Below are 22,090 nucleotides of genomic sequence, written 5' to 3' on the forward strand. Positions count from 1 at the left end.
ACCATCCAAAGGACAGCAAAGAAATACAAAAGGTACAATTTCATAATAACAAAGGAAATGGGAAGGAGATGATGAGCATGTGGGAAATTTCTACAAATTTATGGAAATCTGAAAACAGATGAAGGAATATAGGATGATGAAACTGAGCATAGGAAACTGAGTCTAGAACTCTGATGGAGGTGGGAGCTTCAGCCATGGAAGAAGCCAACCAACTTGACAGAACCCTGGAAAGGCTCCATACTGGTACACTGTTCTCATAAGGGGGGGGGAAGTGATAAGAGGGCTCAGTCCCTCCCCAGCCCTTTGAGCAAATGGCTTACAGCTAAAAGAACTCTCATATGCACACGTAAAAGAGGTCTTTACTAGAGAAATTAATGAACGTCCTTGGGAGGGGAGTTCAGCAACACATTCCATGCGCTGGCCCTAAAGGACTGGCAGTATAATCTAGCCTACCAGCAAGCAACCAGCATAAAGCAGAGACCCTGCCTTTATCCTCAGCAAGCCATGCTATTGGCTAGTCCTCAATTATAAACACAGAGCCAAGAACCATCAGACATCTGAGAAAAGCCTTCAAAAACAAAAACAAAAAACCCCCCACAGACAGACACATAGTTATACATACATACCCCAAGGTGAAAAAGAAGAAAATGGATGCCAGAGGAAACATAATTTAGGGAACAGAGAGAAGGTTTTGTTTTGTTTTGTTTTTTTTTAAAGGATCCTTTAGGGAGAAGTAAGAAAACCTTGCATTCATATAGCAAGAACAGACACTTGTGAAAAAGGAAAAAAATCAGAAAACCAGGAAGAGTTCTTGAAAATTACCAAATAGGGGGGAGGGGGGACGGGAGAGGGTGGTGGGGAAATGGACATTGCGGAGGGTATGTGCTATGATGAGTGCTGTGAAATGTGTAAACCTGGCGATTCACAGACCTGTACCCCTGGGGATAAAAATACATTATATGTTTATTAAAATAAAAAAATTAAAATAAAAAAAATAAAATTAAAAAAAAAAAGAAAATTACCAAATGACTCCCCAAATAAAAACTTCACTATAAGAGCTAGGGGATCTAGTCTAAGAAGTCTTTCAAGAAATAGAATTAAGAGGGGCTAGAAAAAGAACCAAACAAAAATCAAACAGAATAAAGAAAATACTAAAAGAAAATTCAGCATTCAGTGAAATAGGAAACAAACAGTAGAGAAAATCAATGAAATCAAAAGTTGTTTCTTTGAAAATATCAATAAAATTGATAAACCCTAGTTAAACAGATTAATAGTAAAAAGAGAAGAAAGAAATTACCAACATCAGGAATGAGAAAGGGGATACCATTAAAAGTTCTATAAAAATTAGAACAATGAGAAAATATTATCAATAACTTTATGTCAATACATCTAACAACTTAGATGAAATAGACAAATTGCTTAAAAGAACCAGTCACTAAAACTGACGCAGGAAGAAATATAAAATGTGAATACCTCCCTATAGCTATTAAAGACATTAAATTCCTAATTTAAAAACTTCTCAGTCTCAGATGGTTTTATTGGAAAATTACATCAAACATTTAAGGAAAAAATAATACCAGTAAAAACAAAAAACAAACAACAAGTAATCCTACAAAATCTCTTTCAGAAAAAAGGAAGAGGAAGGCAATTTATGAGGAGAGTATTACTCTAATACCAAAACTTGACAGAGACATTACAAGAAAAGAAAGTTACAGACCAAATCTCTTATTGGTATAGATATAAAAGTCCTTAGCAAAATATTAGGAAATTGAATCTAACAATCTGTAACAAAATATACCCAAGTGGGATATATCACAGTAATATAAGTTTGGTTTACAACAGAAAGTTATAAATGGAATTCAACACATTAACAGAATAAAGGAGAAAAACGGCCTATCACACAGAACATTCTGACAAAACTCAATATTCTTACATGATAAAAATACTCAGTAAAACAGAAATAGAGGGAAATTCCTAAACCTTAAAAAGGCCTCTAGGAATAAACTATAGCTAACAATACACCAATGAAAAGATGCTCTAACATAATCAGTCACCAAAGAAATGCGAATTAAAACCACAAGGAGATATCACCACGCAACTGTTAAAATGGCTAAAACAAAACTAAACTAAAAAACTGACATAAGCATGGATTTGGAGTACCTCTCACAGCTTTTGTTGGTGGAGGTATAAAGTGTTAGAAACACTCTGGAAACAATTTGACAGTTTGTTGTGCAATTAAACATATACTTACCATAAGACTCAGCAAATCCATCCTGAGGTTAATTACCCAAGGGGAATGAAGATATATGTACATGAAAAAGCATGTATGAGAATGTTCACTGCAGCTTCACTCATAACAGTAAAAATATGGGAACAACCAAAATGTTCATCAGCAGGTGAATGGGTAAGAAAATTGTGGTATATTCACATAGACCAATGAAACAGAGTAGAGAGCCCAGATATAGGCCTGCAACTCTGGTCAAATAATCTTTGACACAGCAGGAAAAAATATCCAGTGGAAAAAAGACAGTCTCTTCAATAAATGGTGCTGGGAAAACTGGAGACAGCTATGTGGAAAAGAATGAAACTCGACCATTCTCTTATACCATACAAAAAGATAAGCTCAAAATGGATGAAAGACCTCCATGTGAGACAGGAATCCATCAAAATCCTAGAGGAGAGGCGCCTGGGTGGCTCAATGGGTTAAAGCCTCTGCCTTCTGCTCAGGTCATGATCCTAGGGTCCTGGGATTGAGTCCCGCATCGGGCTCTCTGCTCGGCAGGGAGCCTGCTTCCTCCTCTCTCTCTGCCTGCCTCTCTGCCTACTTGTGATCTCTGTCAAATAAATAAATAAAATATTTAAAAAAAAAATCCTAGAGGAGAACATAGACAGTAACCTCTTCCACATTGGCCACAGCAACTTCTTTCAAGACATGTTTCCAAAGGCAAAGGAAACAAAAGCAAAAATGAACTTTTGGGACTTCATCAAGATAAAAAGCTTCTGCACAGCAAAGGAAACAGTCAACAAAACAAAGAGGCAACCCATAGAAGAGGAGAAGATATTTGCAAATGACACAACAGAGGGCTGATATCCAAGATCTATAAAGAACGTCTCAAACTCAACACAATGCCCAAAAAACAAATAATCAGGTCAAAAAATGGGCAGAAGACATGAACAAACACTTCCTCAATGAAGACATACAAATGGCTAGGAGACACATGAAAAAATGTTCATCATCATTAACCATCAGGGAAATTCAAATCAAAAACCACATTGAGATACCTTACACCAGTTAGAATGGCAAAGATTAATAAGGCAGGAAACAATGTGTGTTGGAGAGGATGTGAAGAAAGGGGAACCCTCTTATACTGTTGGTGGGAATGCAAGTTGGTGCAGCCACTTTGGAAAACAGCGTGGAGATTCTTCAAAAAATTAAAAATAGAGCTACCCTATGACTCGGCAATTGCACTACTGAGTATTTACCCCAAGATACAGGGGTAGTGAAAAGAAGGGCCATATGTACCCCAATGTTGATAGCAGCAAGGTCCACAACTGCCAAACTGTGGAAAGAGACAAGATGCCCTTCAACAGATGAATGGATAGAGAAGATATAGTCCATATATATAATGGACTATTACTCAGCCATCAGAAAGGATGAATATCCAACTTGTGCATCTACTTGGATGGGACTGGAGGAGATTATGTTGAGTGAAAAAAGTCAAGCAGAGAAAGTGGTTTCACTTGTGGAGTATAAAGAATAACATGGAGGACATTAGGAGAAGGAAAAAAAGTGAATTGGGGAAAACCGGAGGGGAGGATGAACCATAAGAGACTGTGGACTCTGAGAAACAAATGGAGGGTTTTAGAGGGGAGAGCAGTGGGGGGATGCGTGAGCCTGGTGGTAGGTATTAAGGAGGGCACGTATTGCATGGAGCACTGGGTGTGGTGCATAAACAATGAATCTTAGTGCATCAAAAACTAATGATGTATTTTATGGTGATTAACATAACAAAACTAAAAAAAAAGAAAATTGTGGTATATTCAGATAATGGAATAGTACTCAGCAATATAAAAAACACATCACACTACACACAATGCCACGGATGCATCTCAAAGGCATTATGCTAAATAAAAAAGCCAGATGCAAACATTATTTATGGTGTTGTGCATTCATATAAATTTCCAGAATAGGCAACTATAATGCACAGTGATAGAAAGCACTTCAGCGATGGTCTGTGATAGGGAAGAGACTAACTGCAGAGAGGGAGGAGGAACTTGCTGGAGATGTGGAAATAGTCTAAGTTGTTCTGTAGTGGCCATTACATGGGTGGATACAATTGTCAGGACCCATCAAACGAAACATTTAAAATCAGTCCATTTTATTGTATGCAAATTATACCTCGAAAAACTGATTAAGAAGACTGCACAACAGAATGATGCAGTGAATCCTCAACTCTTTCAACTTCATCTGCAATAGATGTGTGTCAGATTGAGATACGTACAAACCAAGTTGTAAAGAGAATTAAAGTAAGATACACAGGAATTTTTTTCAGCTTTCATCACAACAATGGACTTCATAGTATTTGAGCATAAGTATTCTTTTGAGTTGCCTGAGAAAATGTAATGCAAGCCTTTTGGGTCATATTTTAAGTTTTAATTATAAAGAGTTCAAACCACAACCTGTTTTTCTTTCATAGCAAAATTAATTACTTCCCTGTTTTAGCCACAAGGCCTTGTAATTTTTGGCAGTGCCTTCTCATGTGCATTATATAATATCACAGTCAAAAAAATAGCTGTGGGCACTATGCTGGCTGGGCAGGTGATTCTAAAGGATTCTGATCTGTTCTACATGTCAGTTTCTTAATTCCCACAGTTGTTTCAGTCACCGTCGTATCCCCAGTGTGCAGTACAGCATAGCACAGAGTCCTCAAAAAGTGCTGGAAGGATGGATGCGGGAACCGTCTCTAGCCCACGGGATTTTCTGTAACAGGAAGTGCCCTGGAAAAATGGAAAGTTCCTGCACAGGAGCCACGGGGACGGAGCATGTGGGGGTGCGCGTGGGGGTGGGGGACACTTCTCTGGTGAAAGAAGTGCCGCCCAGCGCCTGGCACATCTGCACGTGGCTCCCCCTGGACAGAGGGCTGTAGGAGGGAGTGATCTCACAGGGCTTTTGGCCCTCACATAGACTCTGAATTTAAGTCAAGATTTTCAAGCCTACTGCTGTAATGAATGCGTCCAGACTTCAAGCCAAGCAACCTCGATAGGTTAGAGCGTGGTGGTGGTTTGGGAATCTCTTCTCTAAACTTTGAGGTGGGTTTTGGTCCTATATCAAATTGTTTCTTTTTATGATTTGCCTTCCTAACAGTTCTTTCAGGTTCATATTGAATTAATCTCCTATCGATTAGGACTTCACAGCACATGACCCACAGAGGGACATTTTACTATTCTCTTTTACAGTATTTCAGGGCTTGTTAAGATCATTTTTTCAATACTTGTACTATAAGGAGTGAAAACTTGGAAAGTTTCTGAAAGTCCCAAGGGCCATAACTTTTACCTTTAGAAATACAACCATAATAAATAGAGATACCACAGTCAAAGGCTGCTTCTTCCTTAGGACTCTTCCTAAGGAAACCCACTGCCTTGGGTCTCTAATTATTCCTTAAACATAGTTCGGTGTCTAGTGTTTAATCTTCTAATAACGAAAGTACCTAAAAGTTCTCTCGTAGGGGTTCACATGTTTGTTTAGTATTTAAGTCCTTAGATATATGTTTTATGTAACTTAGCCCTTCACTAGATAGACTACAAGCCCCACAAGGCAAGGAGGAGCTTGACTGCCTGATTTTGTGATGGCTAGTGCCATCTGGAAACATTCTTGGACCTACTTACGGTGAGCAACCGGTCAAAGCCTGGTCTATCAAATGTCAGCACTACTTAACTTGAGAAAAGTATCAACCATTACAATTATATTTTAAAAGCCACATTGTAGTTTATAGCACCCTAATTCATTTGCCAAAAATTGGAAGCAACTGCAATGTCCTTTAGTACCTAACTGACTAAACAAACCATGGGACATCTACACAATTGCATACTATTCAGTGATGAGAAGAAATGAGCTATTAAGCCACAAAAAGGCATGTAGGAATTTTAAATGCATTTTACTAGGTGAAAGAATCTAATCTTAAAAGGCTACATACGATATGACTTTAACTATATGATATTCTGGAAAAGGCAGAACTGTAGAGACAGTGAAAAGATCAATGGTGGCCAGGGGATTAGGGGATGGAGTGGGAGGAAGGGTGGGATGAGCAGGTGACATGTAGGAGATTTTTGAGGATAGTAAAACTCTTTCATATGATATTATAATGGTAGATACATGGCATTGTGCACTTGTTAAGGGCTGTAGAATGTACCACACAGAGTGGGCTCTAATGTGAACTGTAGACCTTTATTAATAATAATGCCTCAATATTGGTTCATCAACTGTAACCAATGTACCACACTAATGCAGCAAGTTAATAATAAGGGAAACTGTTTGGGGGTATTGGGATTACATGGTATATTCTATATTCTATATAATTTTTCTATGAAACTAAAACTGCTCTAAAAATAAAATCAGTGTAAAAAATTACATTGTTAATCAAAATTGCAGTTTTTTTAAAAATAAAGATTTTATTTATTTATTTGACAAAGAGAGAGAGATCACAAGTAGGCAGAGAGGCAGGCAGAGAGAGAGGGGGAAGCAGGTTCCTTGCTGAGCAGAGAGCCCAATGCAGGCCTTGATCCCAGGACCCTGAGATCATGACCTGGGCTGAAGGCAGAGGCTTAACCCACTGAGCCACCCAGGTGGCTTAATTAAAAATTGCAGTTTTTAATATTACATCTTTAAACAGACATATTCTAATTGCAAAATAATTTTCCACTGAAGTATTTTTAGAAAAATATTATAACAATTTTCTCTCTTACATAACATTGCTGTGATGGCCCAGAAAATATTCAGAAAACACTTTCCCTCTGTTGGAAACCTATTTAAAGTAACATCAAACATTCAGTCCCAGGTTTAACTAACAGTAAAAGTGAATCCAATTTCAAAAGAAAGACTAAGAAAAGAAATCAAGAATAAATAAAACACTGATTTTACCCTTATTTGCCATAAAATGTCTCACATTTTAGAGACACAGAGTTTCAACATTTCAAAATTCTATGCTTAGGAAATAGAATATTGCTTGCAAGATTTTCTACTCTTGATTTGAAACTTCATAATGTCCTTCCCTTGCAGAGGATGGGTGTCCCGGGCCTCCAGGTGAATATCTTGGGGGTTAAAATTCTACACTGTAACCAGTTTTACCAATGACATTTCTGTATGTGATATACTCTCACATTCACAAGTTGACAATTTACAAGTGAAAGCCCACGATTGCTCTAAAATTGCTCTAATTATTAACAATACAGTCACAACAATGGTTAGGGGAAAAACAACTTCAAGTGATCTCCATGTTCAACTCATGTCCTCAAGAGGGCCCTTTGGGCCTGGCATATGCTACTTTCCCTTGGTCCATTCAATCTCCCACTCCCCAGTTTGATTCTACACGTTCTCCTGTCTCTTTAAACTTCCAATACCTCTCTCAATGTCCTCAATGTCAGCACCAACCTTACTTGCTATTTTGAGAGAACAGAAGCCTTCAGAAGAGGATATCTGTCAGTTCCCACACCTGGATGGACCCATACCCCCCACCATCCATTCCCTCTGCACTGAGGTCCAACCTGTTCACCTGGGTTTGATTCCAGCTGTCCTTCTCGCAGAGTCCAGGACACTATTCCAGCTGTTCCCACTTTTGGGGAAGCTGCTACAATGCAATAGGTGGTATCATCATGGTGTGATGCATTTTTTTTATCCCTCACATATATATCGCTCATGAAATGTTCTTGACAAAACTGTTGAAACTGAATCTAATTTAGTCTCTAAACCTAATTTCTAATAAAACATTGGGACAGGGGGATCAGTTTAAGAAAAAAAAAAGGAGGAAGAAGAAACAAACACAACTTAAGAGACAATCAGACAGACCTGACACCGTGAAACATCAACATGAGAACTGTAACTGAAACTACACGCTTCAATAGTCACTGCCATGGTCGCGTCATCAAAGGAAATACATGATCACAGGTAAATACCTGAGAAGATGTTCAACATCACTGGTCATCAGAGAAACACAAGTGTAGACAGCACAACACGACCACTAGAGTAGCTAAACTGAACAAAACTGACACCACCAGTTGGTTAAGCGTCTGCCTTTGACTTGGGTCATGATCCCAGAGTCCTGGGATTGAGACCCATATCAGGTTCCCTGCTCAGCAAGGAGTCTGTTTCTCCCATTGTCCTTTCCCTGCTTGTGCTCTTTCCCTTTCAAATAAATAAATAACATTTTAAACAAACAAACAAAAAAACTGACACCACCAAGTGCTGGCAAGGATGTGGAGGAACTGGTACTCTAATACATGCCTGGCGGGAACCCACAATGGTACAGCCACTATGCAAAACAACCAGTGGTTTCTCACAATGTCAAATATTCCCTTTACATATGAAACAATAATCCTACTCCTATTTACCCAAATACAATGAAAAACTTTATTTACACAAACATTAGGCAAATGCTTATAACAGGTGTATTCAAAAATTGCAAAAACCAGAAACAATCAAAATATCCCTCTTCTAAAAAATGGACAGACAGACTATGGTGCATCCACACATTGGTATGCTATCCCGCAGTGCAAAGGGACTATTGGTAAGTGCAGTAACACGGATGACTCTCAAATGCATTATTCTAAGTGAAAGAAACAGACTCAAAAGGCCCCATTTCCATTATACTCTGGAAAAGGCAAAACTGTAGTCAAGGAGGTGGTTGCCAGGGGTGAAGGGGAGAAGGAGGTCTGAGAATGGAGAAAATTAGAGCTCTTTTCTTCTAATCTCTTCCTTGTTCCTATTAGGAGACTGTCAACCCAATGGCTCAAAAGAGAAAGCTGGTGGGCTCAAAAAAGTCCATCAAACTTGATTATCCGAAACCGCCATGCTGTTTCTCCAAGTCAGTAAACCACTGGAGGACTCGAAGCAGGAGGGGCAATGTTTCTCCAGAAATGAGGACTTTTCTTGGCAGCTAAAAGTTTCTTGGTGGACAATGAGCTAAAATAATCTCTCCTTGATTATGTTTTTGATTTATAAACAGCTTAAATTGGCCGAACCAAAGCTTTCATTAAAAGGCATTTTCACTAATTTTGTTTATCCAAAATAAATTTGGATGTTAAAACAGCTCTCTGCTGCACAAGTCAGAGAAACTAGACAAAACAAAGGCTGGTTAAAAAGAATAAATGTATAAGAAAATCAAGTATCAGGTATAATAAGAGAAATCACCATTTAAAATATAATCTTTTATGGGGTGCTTCGGTGACTCAGGTGGTTAAGCGACTTCCTTCAGCTCAGGTCATGATCCCAGCGTCCTGAGATTGAGGCCACATCAGGCTTCCTGCTCAGCGGAATCCTGCTTCCCCCTCTTCCACTCTCCCTGCTAGCGTTCCCTCTCTTGCTGAGTCTCTCTCTATCAAATAAATAAATAAAATCTTAAAATACATATATATTATATATTTATATATATATAATCTTTTAGAGTCATTTTAGTAGGCATGTATACATTCGGTTTTTATGTTGAAAGGAATTTACATTTATGGTCATGTGGACTCAAGTTACCACCCAATGAAACAGAGTAATCTTGCAATAAAACAGATGGTTCCCAAGATCCCTTTAAGAAGCTTATTTGATCTAGGCGAGAGGGAAGTTTAAAGCTTACTTTTCTCTCCAATAATCACCAATTATTTTATGGAAATTTTTGTCTTGGTTTTTAACTAAACTGGACTAAATATGTAATCACTATAGGGGAAAAAAAATAAATAAGACATAGAAAAAGCAAAAGGAAATAAATTGTCCAAATCTTAACTTAAAAACTACCACTGTTGAATGTGGATCACAACCAGCCAGGCCTTTTACTACAGAAATGCATATAATAATGCAAATACACAAATGTACAAGTTATTCACTTCTCATTCATTACTGGGGCCATCTTTCCAATAATAAAGAGTCAAATACAGTTTTATTTTTATGGCAGCAAGGTACACCATTTTAAGAGGTTTTAATCAATTACCTAATGTTGGACACACAGCTCCCTTTAGTCCTGAACTTGACATTCAACATTAACTAAAGAATTTGTGAATCTTCTCACAGTTTCTTCCTTTGGTGCCACTCATATAGTAAAGATCTCCCCATCCAAAGGTCAGCTAAATATTTACCTATAATACTTTTGAATATTTTTATGGTTTTCATGTTTACATTTATATCCTTAATTTTACTAAATTTAAATTCAGTGTATAATTTAAAGAGGGGATTGACCTTTATCTATTTCCTCTAAATGGCTAGCCAGTTGTCTCAACACCATTCAACAACCAATCTATCATTTTTCTACTGATGGGAAATACCTATGATAACATACACCAAATTTGTGTACATCTATACTTCCGACAGTCCTTGGACTTTCTGTTCTATTCCATTTATATATACGTTCTGATGTGATATGATAGGGTAAAGCCTTACCACTGCATTATTGTCTTCAAAAATGTTCATGACCATTATCTCACATTTATTCTACCTGACTTATTCAGATTCATATGTTTTCATACACTGTTTACTCATTTTATAATATAAGTGTTTTTCTCTGGTGGTAGATTTGGATGATGGATTTCTCTTTTAGCTTATTTACTTTCACCTACAACTACCATGTCCTTAATCATATCTAATTAAATACTAAAAGAAACAAAAGAAAGCTCCATAAAATAATTGTCAGTAGGCCTGATGGTTGTCCCTAAACTCTGGCTCATCGTGGCAATATCTTGCCCCTAGTCTCTGAATGTTCCTGAATCCTGGGTAGAAAAGGGCCTCCACTTCTCCTGGGCCTGCCCTTGGCTCTCTGCTGAGCAGGGTTTGTAGCAGTCAGACAGCATTTGTTAAACTGAATTCTCCTCACACTGCACCAACTTCCTCAGGAAGGGAAGTCATGGGTTGGTTCTCGGTGTCTTTCTGAAGTTGGTCTGTCCTTCCTTCCTTCACCTGTTCTATCAGGTGAAAACCTATCAATCCTTATAGGCTGCATTGGGTACCGCTTTCCCATGAGCTCCCTGTTTCTGTACTGATGTACTTTCCCCCAAACTTTCGTTTTTCTTTGTAATGTTTGCTGGTTTATCCCCTTACTTCATCATCTTCTCAGGAAATCTTGAGTTAGACCACTTTGTAGAACTTTGTATGAGCAAGCTGCACTAGTAATAAGCATTAAAATAATGAAATAACTTAAAATTAACTGTTAAAAGAAAACAAGTCTAGATCTGAATTCATGGGTGACCACAGTATGGATTTTGGAAGAAGAAATAAATCATGGTATGATTTATGATTGATGATTATGATTGATAAGTGATTTCCCTGGCCTATTCGACAGAAGCTGAGCTATAGGGTAGGCAGATTTGGGGGCTTTTCCCAGAGAAAAGCTAAGGGCTCTACTGTATTATAATATCCAACTGAGTGAACAATCTATTAAAAAAAATCTTGAACGGGTGCCTGGGTGGCTCAGTCTGTTAAGCATCCAACTCTTATTTACAGCTCAGGTCATGATCTTGGGGTCTGGGATGGAGCCCCCGTTTTGGGCTCCATGCTGGGCACAGGGCACGCTCAGGATTCTCTCTCTCCCTCTGCCCCCCAACCCTGCTCTCTCACTCTCTCTCTCTAAAAACAAACAAACAAACAAACATTTCTTGAAAAGATTTCTAGTCCTAACAACTACTGGGTATGCCCTGGAAGGTGAGCTACAATTGTGGCCCTATTCACCTAATTAGCAACATGGGTATGTTGTCTTCATGTTAAGGCACAAATAACAGTACTTTTTTTTCTTTTAGCATGGGTCATATTTTTTTCATTTGAGAAAGTAATGTGTACACATGATTAGAAAAAATAGTCAAAGGGTACACCAAAAAGTAGATCTTCCATCCATTCCTGACCTGCCTCTTGTCCCCTATCCTGCAACACTCTGCCTAGAAATAAGCCGTTATTTATCTGCTGGTCTACAAATAGAGAAGTCCTTTATTATTCCTCAAATTAAATTCTGGCCTATTACATGACTTTGAGAAGATACAGTCTTATAAACTGTTAAGAAAGCTAGCATATCAAAAGTGTTACATTGGATAAGAGTTGTCAAGATATATAAAAAAAGATATAGTATATTTTCTTTTTTATTTATGAATATGAAAATAATTCATGAAATGTTCATTCAACAAAGATTTATCGAGCATCTACCATATGCTAGGTACTGTCATAGGACACAGGGACAAAAACAAAACAAGACATGATCTACTCACTGTTAACCTTCAGTTCATTGTATTAAGAAAACAGTTAAGAACAGTTGATGGGTTTTTTTTTTTAAGTCTTTTTTTTTTTTAATCTTAGCACAGATCAACAGCTCATATACTTCCTCAGATCCTAGACCCCATCTCAGATGTCCTTACACCTCCCTCTACTGTCAGATGAACCTGGGGTGGGGTCATACACACAGCTCCCAGGAAGGTGAGTGGACGTGGCCTCCCTGCTTGGACAAAGTATAATCTTAGCACAGAGGGTTCTTGCTGCTGGTTATGAGCAGAAAGAGAAGTATCACTCACACACAGGCAGATCCCCTGGACTTTGGCAGAAGAGGGCCGAGCCTCATAGAAACAGGCACGTATCGTGGGCCAGGGCCAGGGTGTCCTGAAATTATGTTACCAGAGGCAGTCTCTGCAGAAGCAGGCCTGCTTCTTATGCTTTGCTTTAATACATGTGATATCATGTACCAGGTCCTCCTCTAAAAGGATATTAAATCAAAGCAATCCCAGGAGGTACGAACTTTATCCCCATCTCACCGGTAAGGAAACTGAGCAACAGTTCCCACCTCATAGTGGCTCTGTTTACTCTGATAGCTTATGCCTGTGATAACGTAGGCTGGCCTTCTACCTGGGGAGAAGTTTTCAGGCAAAAGTAATTAATTCAATAAAAATTTAAGTCTCATCTCTATGTTGCGTTCTTGGTTGGTACAATTTTTCTCATTTAAACACTATGAAATACTGACACCATGCTTATGTGGCAGATAATTCAAGAATAAACTGACTGTGATCTACCATTTGGCAAAAGCTTGAGAAATCAAATAAGTCATTAGACTTCCAAATTCTGTCTTTATTTTAAAGTGAGAGCACCTAAAAGCTCTCACCTTAAAAAAAGCAAAGCCAATGGGCGCCTGGGTGGCTCAGTGGGTTAAGGCCTCTGCCTTCGGCTCAGGTCATGGTCCCAGAGTCCTGGGATCGAGTCCCACATCGGGCTCTCTGCTCCATGGAGAGCCTGCTTTCTCCTCTCTCTCTGCCTGCCTCTCTGCCTATTTGTGATCTCTGTCTGTCAAATAAATAAATAAAATCTTTAAAAAAAAAAAAAAAAGCAAAGCCAAGTGCCTAAGTAATATTTTCACTGCCCCCTAAGGAAATGCCTCTACTAAGTTAAGGCACGTTAGAAACCATACTGAACCATCCGAACGGCACACTACACACATTTTCTAAAACTATCCTTGAGGACATTGTACATTATGCAAATCAAGGTTTCCTCTTCAAGGAATTATATGATAAGGTCATCTTTGAGTTTAATTTTCTCTGAAGAAGAATTTTTCTGCTTTTTTTTAAGTTTTTATTTTAATTCCTGTATAGTTAGTGTAAGTGATTTAGTATCCAATTTAGTGATTCAACACTTCCGTACATCGCCCAGTGCTCATCACAAATGCTCTCCTTAATCCCCATCACCTATCTCACCCATCCCCCCACACACCTCCCGTCTGGTAACCATCATTGTTCGCCATAGTTAAGACTCTATTTCTTGGTTTATGCGCCTTCTTCTTCTTCTTTTTTTTTTAAATAACAAAAGAAGATTTACTACCTTCCTTTTTCACTTCAGCTGACAGGACAACTTAAGCACAAGATGAAGTATCTCATCTCATGAGGATGGATAAGCACATACTGTCCAGTTTTATTTCAGATATCCTCTAAAAGTTTCTTAACCTCATTATCCTATTTGCATTTTTAATTTCATTGTTACTTTCTTCTTCAAGTAGGTCAAAGAAGAAATAAAAAATAAATATCAAACTTAAGTGAAATAATATAGAAGCTGGCAATCCAAAATTCAATGATGTACCAAAAATCATCAAACTTAAGGGCACCTGAGTGGCTCAGTGGGTTAAGCCTCACCCTTCGGCTCAGGTCATGATTCCAGGGTCCTGGGATTGAGCCCCACATTGGGCTCTCTGCTTAGTGGGGAGCCTGCTTCTCCCTCTCTCTCTGCCTACTTCTGCCTACTTTTGATTTCTCTCTCTGTCAAATAAATAAATAAAAAATCTTTTAAAAAATCATCAAACTTCTAGAGCTTAAAGATAAGAAAAGAATCAGAGAAGTAACCACCTTTATTAAATTGTGATTGGTATGTTTGCCCTGAAGGAAGCTTTAAAAGAATTAAAGAATGGAGGAAAAAGAAAAAACCCAGTTTACAGTTGCAGGCATTTCTAAGTCATCAGTACTGAACAGACTAAGGAGGATAAAAGTTAATCACCACATGGTTAAAATCAAAATGCAACTCTGAGGTGTGAGAGGCTTCTAGAACAAACAGATGAACTTATTTCTGCTGTCACCTCCTCCCAAATGTCACCACAAGGCCAGCCCACAGTGCCCAGACAGCTGGCAGCTCAGGAGCTGGGCTCCAAGGCCTGGAGGGGCTTTGGGGCGGATTCTAGGACCTGCCAAGAGACTGGCCATGCCTAAGCACATGCCCTCATCTGACAGGAGACTCAGGCAGAGACAGAAACAAGGCAGGGAAGGGAAGACAAGTAAGGTCGCATTCCTGAAACAGACTACAGAACACTATTTTTAAAAGGGGCAGGGGGAGAATATTCAGAAAACAAAGAAGAGCTCTTGGATATTAAACATACGATAGAAATAAATTCAATAGAACAATTAGAAAATACAGTTGAGAAAGGCTTCTCAAATAGACAAAAACAAACACAGAGCAAAACAAACCAAAAAAGGAGACACAATGGTCGGGACTGAAGCAGGGGGGATCTATAACAAATGGTAAGTCTGGATAATGCAAGAGAGGCCCAGAAATAGAGAAGACAGGAGATGTGGAAATGATCGTTTTCAAAAAAACAATTCAAGGGGCGCCTGGGTGGCTCAGTGGGTTAAAGCCTCTGCCTTCGGCTCAGGTCATGATCCCAGGGTCCTGGGATCGAGCCCCGCATCGGGCTCTCCGCTCCGCGGGGAGCCTGCTTCCTCCTCTCTCTCTCTGCCTGCCTCTCTGCCTACTTGTGATCTCTCTCTCTCTCTCTCTCTCTGTCAAAAAAAACAATTCAAGACATTTCACAGAAATGAAGAACAGGGGTTTGCAAGTGTCATGTTCAACTGCTGGGAAAGAAAAAAAACAACAATCACCAAACCACAAAAGAATATCACTATAAAATTTCAGAATATCGGAGATAAAGAGAAGATTCTGGAAACTATTCTAGAGAGAATGAGGTCACATATGAAGGACTGGGGATCAGAATGAAATCAGCCTCTCAATGGCAATGCTGGAGGGAACTGAGCAATGCCTTCCAAATTTGGAGGGAAAATGGGAACAAAGATGTTTTCACACAAGATTCCAAAATCTCTCTCATGCACTTGCCAAAATAAGGAAGGGGACTAAGAAATGGTATGGGGAACAAAGAAAAGCAAATTCTCAAGAAGTTGGAAATAAGGACAAGTAATCTGCCCAGATTGAAATAGGACAACTCAGATTCCAGGAATACACTCTCCATAGAAAACAACAAAACATAACACTGATACGATGTCTGATGTGTTTAAGCACAGTATGTTCCAGAATCAATAACAGGTATATCGAAAATGAAGCAAATAAAAAATAAGGCAATTATCAACTCAATTACATTTAAGGAAACATAACCATGGCACACTATATGCTTATCTGTGCATAATAGTTGCAAAATAATAGAATCATCAAGGATGAATTTGACCAAAAGTTGGGATGTAAAACGGTATTAGGGGGATAGAAGAACAGTGTATGCGGGTGTAAAAACATTCATATCACAGAGCAGGGAGTCAACAAAACTGAAAAACACATTATTTAGGAACATAGAGGTAACTAGCAGAAGAAAGACCTAAAATATTGAGTCACTGACTCCAGGAAATTAGAAAAGCGCAGTGACGTGTTACTTTGTTATTAGTCTTAAAGGAATATTTGGCTTTAACATCATGAATATGTATTACTTTCAAAAAATAAAATATAATTTAAAAAAGAAACAATATGTTTGGTCAACCATAAGCAGAAAGATTTGTAAGATTCAGTTTCTAAATTACAGTCAAGTACTAAGAGCGATACCTCGCTTGTGCCTTTAGGGAACCATGGGATTTCAGGGTTGGAAGCACCTCAACGGTTATCTAAGTTACGCCACCTGCTTCCCAGTGGGAAACCAGCTACCTCCTGAACACCTCTGCTCCCTAAACTGCTCCCAGTACAGCCATGCCCTCCAGACGGACATGGGAGGACACACTCAGATGACCAGGCTCACCCTCCATGGCCCCTGAAACCTCTTCTTTTGGGAGTTTCACTTCTGGCAGCTCTCTACCTTCTGAGGGGTGCTGTTTCACAAACCACATGGCAAAAAGGGCCATGAACAACAGCTCCTGAGTACACAATTCCCCTCTGCAGAAGAGCAGCCAGATGGACACAGGCTGCCCTGGGGCGCAATTCCAAACCCTCCAAGGAAGGGCCGAATGGTTGAGCCTAGGTTGGATGCTCCCATACCTGCCATGAGGCAGGGAACCTGACAGGGTGGAGGCACAGCTGCAGTCAGGCACGGGGGCTGCAGAGGGTGGGGGCGCAGTTTCCAGAAGAAAAAAGTAATGGGCAGGCAGTCCAATAATTAGAACATTGATGTTAGAGAAAGAGACTGCTTATTGAATTTGTCTCTTAAGAGATTCAATTTTTGGTCATGTTTAGGAATTATTTAATTATATCTTCTCTTGGAACAAATGATTATTTGCTATTGGCTTCCTGTGCTCTGGGCCCTAATGAGTGATCACCATCAAATGTCACAAAGCAGAAATCCAACAAGGCGATCGTTCCTTGAGAAAAGTATTTCATTCCCTTCTTTGCTTTTTGCTCATTGTTGTGGAAAGAACAATTTCCTTAAGTGACTTTACCCAGAATAAAAAAGATCTGCTTCCAGATCTGAGGCCTTTTCCTTAGAAAAATTTAGTAACTGCGTATTTTTCTGGTATCTGGAAAGAATCTGGCAGTTTTTCCTTTGGGTGGCATGTTTTGTTCTCTGCCTTTGCATTGTAAGATGGCGACTTCACTAAGGAAGCCACGCTTCTGTAACTAACTTCTGGGTAAGCGCTCATGCTGACGCACCCTGGGGCACCACTCCACACCTGGCCTTATTGCCAACCATGCACTAAACATAAATGACTGTAATCGCTTGCCCGGGTGCCTCACCCTGCTCCACGGGTTCATCAGTCCATACCGTCCGTGAATGAGTAGAGGTGGGGGCTGTAGTCTCCCCCATTGACTCCAAATTCGGACTTTCTTTGTTCGCAGCTGATTGCACTGCTGAGTAGGGGCCTGCTCTAAGCTGACAGAACTGATTTTGCCCTCTCAGGGTGAGCACTGGAGACATGGGAGCCAAAGGAGGCTGCAGTGTATTTTCATCACAATACTACGGAGATTAGTACACAGTTTGATGATGTGAACTCTTCAGTAACTTTTATTTCAGGTACTCAAAACATGTGTGATTCAGTCAGCTGGTACTGTGAGGACATGCTAAAGAAAACCATTTTTCTCTTCCTTTTTTGTGCTAGAGGAGCATTTTGCTATTAAAAAATAAAAAGCATCTAATTTCCAGGTGACTAAATAAAGGGCATTAAAAAAAAAGGTCTTTCTCTATGAGGACTAGAAAGAAGGCAGAAAGGGTAGGTAGTGACACCTACAAGATAAATGACCTATTACTCTCTAAATAAATATTGCAAAGGCACCTGGAAGTTAAAAGAGTTACCTGGCCTCGCTCACTGGGGTACAGTGTAACATCTTTAAAATTGAGATTACTTAAAAAACTAAAAACCTGTTCTATTAGCTCATGGTCAGTAGCTGTTCTGATCAAAGAAGATGGTTTACAATAAATCAACAGCTATCTAAACACCTACAAATAAAAATTTCCTTTCACAGGAAATAGGAGGGAGACTCCTTATTTCATGGTTAAAAAAATTTTTTCCTTTTATTGATAATAATCTGAAAAGAATAATTCTATAAAAGTACCCTTTGCATCAATGTAGCGCTTTAAGGATCTTGAAGTCCTTGGCTATTATTATTTCTTCCGACCCTCAAAGTAATTGCAGCACGCAGTTATGAACATGACACATGGATGAGGCAAAAACAACTTGTAGCCACAGTAGACTCGCTTATAGTCATCCAGTGAGGGAGCTGGGGGTAGAATCAGGCTTTCCACAAGGGGCCCTGTTCTCTTTTTCTTGCTAAATCTGTGTCCCTTCCCCTTCTCAGATCTCCAACCATGCAACACAAAAGCCTTGATTCTCCATAGATAGCTCTCCCGCCTTGTTGCAATGAGCCTTCAGCCTAAAAATTACTGAAACTCTTTTTATATCAACATAAGCATAATAAAAGCAAAATAAATAAATAAATAAATAAATAACGCAAATCCTGGCAGTTCTGGACAGAGGGGTGAAAAAGCATTTTAGAGCTCTTCCTCTAAAGTAGCAAGATCATATTTTTAAATAATAATGGTAAAGATCAAAAGCTTGGTGCTATCCCATACCCTTATTAATACTGGGTAAGAGACAGCATCAGAGAACAGGTACTTGCTCTGTACTAAAACTGAGGTCATGATCTCAGGATCCTGGGATGGAGCCCCATGTCAGGCTCTGCACTCAGCAGGGAATCTGCTTGAGGAATCTCTTCCTCTCCCTCTGCCCCTCCCCCTGCTCTCTCTCTCTCTCTTTCTCTCAAATAAATAAATAAATAAATCTTGAAAAGAAAAAGGAAGCTGGAATATATTTAATAGAAAACTTGATAAAGAAAACCAGAGACCAATTTCACTTATAAATATAAACGCAAAAATTCTAAATACAGTGCTGGCAAGTAGAATCCAGCAGTGAATGAACAGAACAATATATCATGACCAAGCATGGCTTATTTCAGGACTGCTGACATGGCTCACCATTTGGAAAGCTATCAGCATAATTTATTACATTTTTTAAAAAGTGAAAAAATAAAAACCCTATCAAGAAAGCATAGAGACTAAAAAAACCCTTGATAAAATTCAAAAGTCATTCCTAATTAAAACAAGCAAGCAAAAAACAACTACCTAAAATAGAGTAAGATCAAAGCCATTTACTACAAACTTAAAACAAACAACCTATTCAATGGTGTAATACGAAGGCCACTACTATTTAAGTCAAGACTAAACCATGTTTATAATCAACATTGTTTTTGAAAGCCCTAGCTACTAATGCAGTAATAGAAGACACAAATAAATTAAGTATTGGCAGAGAAGAAAAAACATGATCTACATTACAGTATAAGCCCAAGAAAGAAGTAACAACCAATTATAACAAATAAGAGAGCTTAATATTGTTGGATATAATTATTTTTTTAAAAAAGCTTTTCTTTATGCTAGTAATAAGTAGTTAGGAATGGAAATTGATTAGAAAAATATTATTCATGGAAACAATAAAAGTAATGAATTACCAAAGAAAAACAAGAAATGTACAGAGCTTATATGAAGAAAATCATAAATTTTTATTGAAGGGTATGTAATAAGACATTGATAAACAGAGACCCTAAATACAGTGTTCTTGGATAGGCAAACTTATCACAAAGTATTGATCTTTCCATTTTTTTCATATATAACTTTAACACACTTTCAATCAGAACCCAATGGATTTTATTTAGACTGAATTGAATAATTTTCAAGTTCATATGGAAAAATAAATGTATGAGAATTACCAACAAATTTTTAGGGAAAAAAACATAGGAGGGAAATTTTTTTTTTTTTTAATTTATTTGACAGACAGAGATCACAAGTAGGCAGAGGGGCAGGCAGAGAGAGAGGAGAAAGCAGGCTCTCCACAGAGCGGAGAGCCCGATGAGGGGCTCAATCCCAGGACCCCGGGATCATGACCCGAGCCAAAGGTAGAGGCTTTAATCCACTGAGCCACCCAGGCGCCCCAGGAGGGAAAATTTTAGGGAAAAAATTGTCATACCAAATACTAAAACGCTAGCAACTATAATTAAAACAATATGGATTGGCTCAAAAAGAGACAGAAAGGTCAGTGAAATAAAACAGAGAATCGTAAAACATACATGATAAAGATTTCAGGTTGCTAGAAAAGATGGCTTATTTAATAAATGGTACGAATATAAATGCCTATTCATTTGGGAAATACAAAGTTGGACTCCTACCACAAAAATAAAAATAATTTCCAAGTGAGTTAAATGTTTAACATAAACTTAAATGTAAATGGACACCAGGCGATCCATACAAGATTCATTCCTGTTGTTCTTTTTCTGATCCAAAGAAAGAGGGGTTCTCTTTCAGGCTCCTGTTACGCCCAGCAGGGAGAGGCCTAGAGCTGGGGGAGATGTCACCTTTTGAGTTTCCCATAACCCCACCACTTTGCACACACCCTCTGCCCCCATGGACCCTTGACACGCCTGTGATTTGGGCAAAGACCCCCTGCAGCAAGTTCATTAAAAGCTGTAGCTTTTACCCCAAATACACACAGACACACACACACACAGACACACAGACATATATTTTTTAAGTAACACAAGGGATTGAACTCACAACCCTAAGATCAAGACCTGAGCTGAGATCAAGAGCCGGACACTTAATTGACTGAGCCACCCAGGCACCACTCAAATATAATATGTTTGGTTTTTTTTTTAAAGATTTTATTTATTTATTTAACAGACAGAGATCACAAGTAGGCAGAGAGGCAGGCAGAGAGAGAGGAGGAAGCAGGCTCCCTGCCGAGCAGAGAGCCCGATGTGGGACTCGATCCCAGGACCCTGGGATCACGACCTGAGCCGAAAGCAGAGGCTTTAACCCACTGAGCCACCCAGGTTCCCAAATATAATATCTTTGATATTGCTTTTATGATATATTCAAAGAGAGAAGGAAAAGAGCAATACAAATTGAGCTAATCTAAACATAAAATTAGAGAACCTTAAAGTGACATTCATGGTACAAATCTTAATGTTGTTTAATTTCTTATTTTGTTACTTCATCTCTGTACTTCTTATATGGAATGACTCACTGATTTTGTCCCTATCAGAATAAATTCTCAGCTGTAAATCAAGTCATTAACAACATGGCAATTATCTTAAAGAATGAAGTAACATAGACTTGCTCTGCTCATGTATTTTTTTTAAGGCATGAAGTTCTGAATCCTTGTTTGGTGCTGTGAGGGGTGTAGTACGTGCAGCAGAATAAGGCCCCAGTGACTGACAGGGTTGCTGTCTGGCCATGGGCAGGTAGAGCAGGGGGCTGTTTTTCCCTCCCACCTTCTGGGAAGCTACTGGGTATGTCTGTTCTTTTCACCATCAAATGGTTTTGCAATGCAACAGTCTTGAGGCTGTGGTGCTTGGGCATTGCAGTACGCCCCCAGACCTGAGTAACTTAAGGTAGCGGTGAATACTGAGCAAGAAGCAAAAAATCATACCCCTGGCAAAATTAGGGGATCACCTACAGCATTCTTCATCAGAGTCCCAGAGCTCATGTGGAAAAACCACTGAAGAGGGACCAGTTGAAGCATTTGCCCCTGTTTTTCTCAAAATGTTTTCATATTTCTGGGGCATCAGGGTGGCTCAGTTAGTTAAGTGTCTGACTCTTGATTTCGGTTCAGGTCTTGATCTCAGGGTTATGAGATTGAGCCC

The 22,090-nt window shown here is 39.0% G+C and overlaps 1 protein-coding gene across 4 annotated transcripts in view; it reads right to left on the bottom strand.

Annotated features, from left to right (window-relative positions):
* The window catches only part of ANO10 (anoctamin 10), a 218,966-nt gene that overhangs the window by 89,462 nt on the left and 107,414 nt on the right, over positions 1 to 22,090 (bottom strand). Inside the window, exon 12 of one of the 4 annotated variants that reach the window (XM_080796632.1) lies at positions 9,529 to 9,587. The exons of the other annotated variants lie outside the window; for them this stretch is intronic. Within the exon in view, the coding sequence (XP_080652758.1) occupies positions 9,558 to 9,587 (30 nt within the window). The 3' untranslated portion in view covers positions 9,529 to 9,557. Of the gene's footprint in view, positions 1 to 9,528; positions 9,588 to 22,090 lie in introns of those variants that run through there. 4 annotated transcript variants of the gene reach the window in all.

The sequence above is a fragment of the Martes martes genome, assembly GCF_963455335.1.
Source record: "Martes martes genome assembly, chromosome: 1".
In the NCBI taxonomy this organism is placed as follows: Eukaryota; Metazoa; Chordata; class Mammalia; order Carnivora; family Mustelidae; genus Martes; species Martes martes.